The sequence below is a fragment of the Rosa rugosa genome, chromosome 1, assembly GCF_958449725.1.
Source record: "Rosa rugosa chromosome 1, drRosRugo1.1, whole genome shotgun sequence".
NCBI lineage: Eukaryota > Viridiplantae > Streptophyta > Magnoliopsida > Rosales > Rosaceae > Rosa > Rosa rugosa.
This window is the reverse complement of record NC_084820.1, coordinates 72,416,202-72,425,953: the sequence shown is the minus strand read 5'-3', so window position 1 is coordinate 72,425,953 and position 9,752 is coordinate 72,416,202. Positions and strand designations below refer to the sequence as shown.

Below are 9,752 nucleotides of genomic sequence, written 5' to 3'. Positions count from 1 at the left end.
GGTCAGTTTGAGTGATGATGCATGTAGTAAAGGATAACATGTAGTGTCGCAATTTGCACGCGGAAAAGTACCGCGTGACACACAGCTTTTCCATAGGAGTATACCTTGTCTCGCAATCCATAAGTGTCCGACTGAGGTAAAAGATGGCATGCTCGACACCTCCCTCATCATCTTGGGCAAGTAGGCTACCAATGGAAGCCTCAGCTACTGAAATGTATAACTTCAATGGGAATCCAGCGCGAGGAGGCACAAGCACTGGTGGGCTTGCTAAATAGGCCTTAATCTTGTCGAAAGCCGCTTGATGTTGAAATTCCCAGACAAACTCTTTCTGTCCTTGCAACTTCAGTAGTGGAGAAAAGGGCTGGATCTTACCTGCAGAGTTAGAAATAAAACGTCGCAGGAAGTTAATTTTACCCAGCAAGCGTTGTAGCTCCTTCTTCGTTCGTGGACGGGAAGCGTTGATGACTGCGTTTGCTTTATCTTCAGGGACCTCAATTCCCCTCTGATGGACAATGAATCCCAGGAAATCTCCTCCTTGAACTCCAAACACGCACTTGGCGGGATTCATCTTAAGTTTGTGTTGTCGCATTCGCTCGAAGACTTTCCTGAGGTCTGTGATGTGATCCCCTCTCGTCTTGGACTTCACCACCACATCATCGATGTAAACCTCCAAAATCTTTCCAAGGATATCGTGGAAGATCAGGTTCATGGCTCTCTGATAAGTGGCCCCAGCATTCTTCAGCCCAAAAGGCATAACCACATACTCAAAAACGCCCGCGAACCCAGGACACCTGAAAGCGGTTTTATGTCTATCCTCCTCAGCAACTGGAATCTGGTGATACCCTGTGGTGCCATCCATAAAGGACAACAACTCATGTCCTGCCACGGCGTCTACCAACATATCCGCCACCGGCATGGGGTAAACATCTTTAGGTGTCGCGAGATTGAGGTCTCTGTAATCCACGCAGACCCTCATCTTACCATTTTTCTTGCGAACATGCACTATATTGGACAGCCACTGATTGTATTTGGCCACCCTGATAATGCCTGATTTATGCATTTTCTCGACTTCCTCCTTGACGAGAACTTAAGTTTCTGAATTCATTCTTCGCGGTTCTTGCTTCACAGGCCTCTTGTCAGGGAGTGTTGGCAGCTGATGGCAAACCAAGTCCTGTGACAGGCCGGGCATATCTTCATATTTCTCTGCAAAGCAGTCTTTGAACTCCAGTAATAGCTCAATAAGCCTCTGCTTTTCGCTAGGCTTTAAGTACGCGCTGATAGCCACTTCCATAGGCTCAGCTGTTGTTCCGAGATTGACCTTCTCAGTAGGGTCTCTGACCTTAAGGGGTGTATCGTCCAGCGCTGCCGGAGCGAGCTGAATTTCGACCTCATCTTCGTGATCGCGATCAGAGAATTCTTCATTGACGGTTTCTAAGGTCGCGATTTGATCATAGGCCTCTCTCTCCACTAAGTATGATGATAGTCGTTCATACAACGAGTGGAGGGCCTCTATCCCTTCCTCCGGAAGGTCGTAATCCATTAATCGTTCACGGGTTTGGGCACAGCGTGGCCAGGCCTCTCTAGGCCCTCTTTTGCGAGCGTGAGCCCCCACTGTGCCAAATCAGAGGCCGTCACCCCTGTGCGGCGGCCTTTGTTATCGATGTCACTCACCTGCAATGGAGTAATAGGCTCCAAGTAATACCTGGCATCTACATAATTCGCGGACACTGGGAATGGACGAGGGTCCGCTTTGATCACCTCAGCCTTATCTGTTTCCCTGTTCCACATAACGAGTTCCTGATGGAGAGTTGACGGAACACAATAGCTCTGGTGGATCCAGTCTCTGCCCAGAATAGCGCTATAAGCTGCATAACAATCTGTCACGAAGAAAGCATAAACTCCCTCTGCAGGGCCGACCTTGATGCGCAAGAAAAGTAACCCTAAAGTCTTTGTCACGGTCCCCGCGAAGTTTTTGAGTGTAAGGGATGTAGACTGGATCTTCTCTTTCTTGATCCCGAGCAAGTGCATGGTCCTGGTAGTGATGACGTTCACGGCAGCTCCGGTGTCAACCATGATCTTGCTAACTTTGGTACCGCCAACTTCTGCTGTGATGTATAAAGGTCGCATGTGTTGGACCATAGTAGGTGTTGGCCTGGTAAAGCTCATGAAGCATTCGCTGCTGTTAGCATCTTCAGTTTCAAGAAAGACAGCCTCTTCTACAGGTGCCGTAACTGCTGAAGTAATCTGCAAGAGTTGTGCGCTACTTCCCTCAGCTTCCACGCAATCCTGCGCGGCGACGGGCAGTGCATACCTCGCGGGTAGTACGTAAACCATGTTGCAGGACGTATCAGTCATAACTGTTTCATCCATGCCCTCATCTAGGTCCAACTTGAGTTCGTTGACAGGGATGTCAGTGTTGAACTGCTTAGCCAGCCGGTCCACCAACGATTCTTCAGTGAGACCTTTTATCTCACATTGCTCATGTTCCTGCATTCCGGTAACCTGCTTAGGAGAAATTGACTTTGGCTCTTTGACTACATTCACCTCAGAAGGGATGACTACTACACTTTGGACCTGTTTGGGTTTCCACTGTAAAGTGTCGGAAGTCCTGTCCTTGCCCCCCAGTCTCTCAAAAACTGAGGATTTGGCCTCCGGGTCTTCACGAAACAGTTTGCGTCTGACAGGTGGTCGTTTAGTTGGCGAGCTCACCTTTCGAGCTGGGGGAGGTCTCCTTTCGTCGGTAATCCTGCAAAAAACATTAGGCTTTGATGCCCCTGTTACTGATCTCGCTTGCTTCTGGAAGCTACGAGGAGTTATTAATGGTTTAGCAGCTAGCGCCTCCATCTCTTTCTGATATTGCTCAGGTGATTTGACCAACTGCGAAGGTTTGATTAGGCCCTGGTCGAGAGCCTCTAGCGCGCGCTTGGCTTCTCCAAACCTGCGCTGCAGTTTCCTCTTTCTGGAAGGACTGATCTCCACTGCCTTTCCCTTCTCCCGTGTGTACCACTTACCTTCCTTGATGGTGGCGGTGGAAGCAGGTGGAATATAGGGCTTAGTCAGAGCATCTTGGTGCTTGATCTTAGCCTGCTCCTCTTGTTTTTTATCCACCGCGGCCGCTCTCAGCTTCTTGAAAAGATTGGAATCCTTTGGAGATGGCGGTGATGCCACTTTCTCCTCTTCTCTTGGGCTGGCAGGTTGATAGTTTCGCGATGGCGAAGCCCACTTGATGGGCGGGAGAGAACCAAAACGAAATGTCTGCTCGACTTCTTCGTGTGACACTTGGATGCCACACTCTTCCTTGCATCGCGAGCATAGGACCACGGATGAAGCTTGGCCTGCTGGTTCAGCCTTTCTCTTTGTAGGGATTTTGTCATCATCAGCTTGGACTCCTTTCCCCTTCGTGCTCAAATCCAGGGTTGGTTTCCTGTGGTGCTGCTTGGCCCAGTTCACATCGACCATGTTGATCCCAGTGTCAGGAAAAGGGTTCAGGTCAACGAGCGCTGCGGCTGTTAATGGAGCTTCCACCTGCAAACTGCCATTATTAAGCCATACCTGAATCTGGTCTTTGAGCTTCACACAGTCAGCTGTATTATGATTCCACAGGTTGTGAAATTTGCAGTATTTCTTTCCATTCAGCTGATCTGGTCGCGGAAAAGGTCCGAAGTCGGTCTTCACCATCTTCGCGGCAATCATCTCATCCAGAATCTCATGTGCTTTATTGGCATCATATGTATATGTCGCGAATTCAGGTTTGGTGAAGGCCATTGACTTGAGCTTTACAGGTTCCTTGGAGATTTTCAATTGTTTCAAGGCTGGATTCTTCCTCCCTGTCAGCTCATAAGCAGCGATGTCATTATCCTCTTCTTCATCTTCTTCCTGCACTAGCTCTTCTTCGTGATGATGGTAATAAGGGTCATAGGTAGCTAGCTGGTAATGCAGGGCTGCAACTGTGCGATGCTTTCCTGGCATGTATGTCCCTTTGGATGCATTCTTTCTTGCATCAGTTTCTCTAAGAAGATGTTCAAAGCTGCCCACTTCTGTGATAAGCTCTCCCATTGACTGGATCATGCTGCCATGTTGCTTCTTTCGTTGGCGAGGCTCCAATCCCTTGATCGCCAACTTGATAAATTCTTTCTCAGGCAGGATTACGTTCAGTTTGGCCTTCTGGATCTGGAAGCGCTGAAGGTATGAGACTGCAGACTCAGTAGGTTGCTGGGCCATCTGAGTGAGAGAAGCCAAATCCACCTCAGGTTCGATGGCTCCAAAGGTTTCTCGAAAGAGCTTTTCCATTGCGGGCCAATCTGCCACTGTCCCTGGTCGGAGTTTGGAAAACCACCTAAAGGCAGCTCCAGAGAGAGAGGTGCCAAAGATCCTACACTTGAGGATGTCATCATTCTGGTACTGGCCGCATTGCACCTTGAACCTAGCCAAGTGGGTTATTGCATTCTCGGTGTCCTCCCCTGAAAAAGTAGAAAATATGATATTTTTATAGCCTCTAGGGAAAGGCGCGAGCATTATATGCGGCGGGAAAGGTCCCTCATAGACCCCATCAATCTGGGCCCTAGGGTTAGCCAGTCTGATCATCTCCTCTACCTCATCTCGTCTCACATATTCTGGACCCGGAGGAGGAGGAGGAGGTGTCGCCACTGTATGGTGAATAGCCTGCACAGGTTTTGCTTGGTTTGCAGCTGCTGTCCCTCCTCCTATCTGTACAACGCGGGTTGTAGGTGGTTGTTGAAGAGTCACGGCTGGCATAGGCATCTCTTTTGCCAAAGCTGTTATCTTGACCGGATTACCAGCTTGGTCAATCCCATAATAGCTTCCCGGCAGCTCTTGATATACGTTCTCTGCTCCATAGTTGTCGTACTGAACGAACACGGCGGAGTCGGACGAAGTTTCAACACCCTTTGACGCCTGCTGCTTCTGTCTAGCAGTCTGCCCACCTGACAGCGTGGTCTTTTCCTTGCTGCCGCCAATGACCAGGGCTTGTTCCTTACCTTTCAATTGCGTGGTAGCAGCGGTTGCAACAGGCGCAACGGTATTGCTGCTAACCTTCTCGCGCTGATTTGGCGGCACATATTTGCCTGAACCAGATGGTTGGCCAAGGGAGCCAAGGATAGCGTTAGGATCTCCTAACGTCTTATTCAACACTTCTTTGGTTTGGTTCAACTGAGCTCTTTGCATGGCCACCTCGGTTGCGAGAGTCGCTCCATCTTTGCGAATACCTGCCATATCTGACGTTGTCTGCTTGGTATGGTTTGCAAGATCATCAATGATTCTTTTCTGCTGCTGACTCTGGGCATCTGCGATGCTTGTAGCATGAGCCCTTAATGCACTCTCAGTTTGTGACATTAGTTGCTCAGTTTCCACAGCTTGTTGGGAAATACGCTGGTTTATTTCGCGTAAGATCTTGTCTGTTTTCACGTTTGCCCTTTCCAGATCAGCAGCCATCTTCTTGCGATGGTTTTCGATATTTTCCGAAATGATCGCGCATGCAACCTCAACGGTCGCTCCATCTGGAATAGACTTCTCAATGAAAGCCTCTTCTTCTTCATTCCCCACTGTATTGGAGACAGCGGCGGTGACAGGCTCACTGGCCTGATTAGTAGTGACAGTTTGACCTTCAGCAATGGTCGAGTGACCCTCTCCCTGTTCAGTTGACATATCGGAGAATTGGGGATGAAGAGAGAATCTTTGAGTCACTTGTTCTTCAGAAAGACCACGACAATCCGCGCGAGGATGCGGTTTGTAACTGCAGGTCTTATGCTTGGAGCAGTTAGCGTAGCCCTTTTTATAAGGGTTTTCGCTTGACTTCCCAATGGCTAACGTTCACGAAGAGACACTTAGTTGGTCCCACTGGGCGTGCCAAAATGTTTGGCTCCAAAACCAGTTGGCTTGCAAACTGTCTCTTTTGAGCGAGTGATTGCGCAGGCGTGCCAGCACCGCGGGGTGCAGTCGTTGGGGTAGTCCCTTGACCTGACTTCTTCTTCAAGCGCTGTGGACGAGGAGAGCACCAACCTCGTCACAGGGTTCTTCTCTAGCCTTTCGGAAAAGGACTTTTGCCTTACGGATAAGGACTTTGGGTGTGATCTCTTCGGTCACCAAAATCGATACTCAACGTTGTAAGTTGAGCAGAGCAATCACTGAGAAATCTTGAGAAAGCACGGGGTTTGCTAAAGCGTATCTTTAGCTTCGCTGGGTTGCGAGGGCGTTACCCTTGCTTCGCTGGAAGTAACGGTGGCGGTTGCGCTCGCAGTCGGTTCCTGGGGAGACTGGGACTGGAAGTACGGTCGCCGGGTTTCAACAAGGTTGAAGGTTTGCTCCGGGGAGGCTTTGTAATCGCTAGGATTGATTGATATGAGAGAGGTCCCTTTTTCGTCCTTGAAACCTGGTATATATACCTAGGGTTTCGACTGTTCCTTGTCATAGAAGGGATATTGATTGAAGTTTCCTATTCAATCCTCGCTACCCGACTCCAATAAGGTTTCGTTTTCCTCATGGATCACGGAATGGGTGAAGCTGAAACCCAAACCCGAGTAGGCTTATTTTTGGGCCGCAGGTATCGGCCCGTTATGCTAAATCCACTAAAGGATCTTGCCAAAATTACTTTAGGGCTCAAACAATAACAGAACCAACTTTAATAGTCAAAGAATCGAAGAGGAAGCCATAGCGAGCTTGCTAATTAAGGGACATCCGTGTACGTACGTACATTCAACCAAATTGCACACTTCAGAGAAAGAGATCGACTTGATAGGTTGCAGGTCATATATATATTGGGGTTAATTAGTTCTATTTCTTGCATTGTAATATTTAATGCTTTAGAATGAGGCATATATAATTAATTCCTCTTTTATTTTTCTCTTAAATGGAAATTGAAAGATCTTTCAACCAATGCAACGAACTAGCTAGCCCACTGATCGAATTGGTACCTGAGGCCACTTGTGTGTATAGTTGTATATATCAGCTTCAGCAGGTAGAATATCTTATCCGTGACAGTTCGATCGACAACGAATTTGGCACGGAACTTTATCTCGCTTTCTATGGCCAGCTTAGCTAGTGATTCTGAGTGTAGTAGAACTAGTGTCTAGCACATGTCTGAGTATAACTAAAGCAAACCTATCCAACCTGCAACTTGAAAGTATCCTTAACCGCAGCTTCATCCATCATTCAAAAGTACTCGTAAAGATCAGATGCTTCTCTGAATTCGATCTGCCTTGATCTCTATCTACCGACCTCCGAATGATGACTGCTAAATATATATATACTAATGCTTCTACATCTGGTATAAGTCAACATCAGCCCGAGGTTATACACATGGACAGAGGTAGCTAGGGTTTTAGGTACGTAGTGGAGGCGAGGAAGCTCTGCCCCTAACTACGTACGTTTGTGCATCTAGAACATCGAATCATCGATCTTGATTCATAAATGGTTCATGTTTGTGTTGATCGATCTCCGACTTTGCATTTTCTGATACATAAATATCTTTCATATTTGATCACCAAAGTGCTCGAATGGGATATATAACAGACTGAGTCGTACTAGTGTACTCTGAAAAAGACACTGTTCTTATCTATCAAATAGATGCCTCCACCTATATATAGCTAGCTGCAAGTTTCGATCGGACATTTTATTTGTATTTTTACTTTTAAATATGCTTTGCTGTAGCTAGTATCTAGCACCCTGAAATCAAACATCAATTAAAATACCATGTCAGATTGGATATTTGAACTGGTTTTTAACAAAGATCAAGTGGTAATTAGAAAAAGAAAAATGTATTCCATGATTTAATTAGTCAAGACTCAAGACTGAAGAGGTGGCTAGCGATGGGATGAGAATATGCCTCATGCATATATGCAACTATGCAAGTGCACATAAAACAAGTACGTACTAGTTAAGAAGCATGAGGTACTTGCGTATATATATTCTCTCTGGCTTTCTCGATCTCCCTAAAACGAGGAGCAGTACTTGCATGATGTTTCTATACTTGAAAACTAAAATCCAAGCTTATCTTTTTGAAGACGTATTTTATGCTTAAAGAAAAAAAGGATCAAGCAACCAAAAGAAAGAAGATATGAAAGCCCGGTCATTGAGATTAACTTGGGGAATCACACTTATATAGATATCGTTGCAATCTAGCTTATGGTTGAAAAGAAAATGCATTACGGAAATTATGTTCTCTTTAATTAGGTTCAAGATAATATGATATTTGATAATATACTACCCTATGTGGCATGGAAGTGGGGAAATCATAATTGGTGCTTGCTTTTTTTTTTATTCAACATAATTGTTGCTTAATTCTCTTTCATTAATTAGCATCTCATTCGTTAATATAAAAGGAAACAGATCGTACTCTATTAGCTAGCTAGCTAGTGCGTTAGGCAAGAAGGTTCAATTCTTTACTAGCTAAAAATATATCTAATTAAGTAGCATATAATTAATCACAGTATAATTAATATTATATGTAGGTGATATTATAATTTACTACTAATAATCATGTGAAAGACATGTATTAAGTATAGCTAATTCTGGAAGGCTATATAAAGTATTACTTGTAATCCATGAAACCATATCCATATCTAATAAAGAAAAGATTAAGGTTAATTTGCTTAATAATGGATAGAATAAATATATATGGATCACATATATACACAAAGACCAAAGACTTAAAAGAGATTATGCTTCGAGATATCTACCTGAGGATGAGGGACCACGACCCAACCTGAATGAGAATGATCTCGAAGAGGTCTATCTGCAATATCCCGTTTCAACCTTAGCTTGTAAAATTAATTATTAAAAATACAAAAGCTAGAGGACTGCCCCATATATGTCGCACGACTGATCATGGCCAAACTGTACGCTAGCTATATATAGACCCCTCAGTTGCACTAAAAGATACGAACTTGCCCATTTCCATTTCAGACCAGCACGTTTCATACTAGAAATTCAGTTTAAGCTTGATCAGGTCGATCCGATGGAGTCGAATCGCAAGCGCAGAGGGTTCATGAAGGGGAAGTTGACGCCATTCTATCGTGTTTCCAAACCTTCCTCAACCTCAACTACTACAACTAGCAAGCAGTCTAGCATGCAATACATGATGAGCAGCAAGGTTCAGCCGAGCCAGGCCTATCCTTTACCATCTTCGGTAGGGTTTCTGGTCCACAACCACAAGGACTATAATGTCATTGCAACTCAGGCTCAGGCTCAACCTAAACAGAAGATTACCTTCATAGTACCACCTTCTCCTGCGGATCGCAAGCAGCAGCAGCAGCAGCTCGATCATAACCTTGCTGGTGATGAGATGGTTGATATGAAGGCGGCAACCTATATTTCATCAGTTCAAGAACGTTTCAAGCTTGAACGTAACAATTAACATACTCATGATCGACCCATATTTCAAGTACTACATCTACCTCTAAAGGCTCTGGCTAGCTAGTATTAGTATCTATCTACGAACGAACAGTTCTTCGATCTCATAATAAGTCATCCCCGAACATAAATATGTCCAGGAAAAAAGATTTGTTTTGTACGTGTATGTAGAGATCGGATTAAGAGACGTGCTTAATTTTCATAATTTGTTAATTATAAATTTATGGTATGATCGATGTTTAAACTAATTAAGGACTTGCAGAGTTGCGGGTATGCATCAGTAAGCTATGCTATTGTATTACTACAGCAGTCTACATTCACGCATCCATCTTCAAGTCAGGGTTGCCTTGTTACCACTTAATCTAGCATATAATTCTTTAATTTCA

The 9,752-nt window shown here is 45.2% G+C and overlaps 1 protein-coding gene across 1 annotated transcript; it reads left to right on the top strand.

The window, feature by feature from the left end:
- The first annotated feature begins 8,873 nt into the window (after positions 1-8,873).
- Positions 8,874-9,752, top strand: LOC133707425 (uncharacterized). The gene has a single exon (XM_062132994.1). It carries the CDS (start codon positions 8,972-8,974, stop codon positions 9,368-9,370), a length of 399 nt encoding a protein of 132 aa, XP_061988978.1. The 5' UTR covers positions 8,874-8,971; the 3' UTR covers positions 9,371-9,752.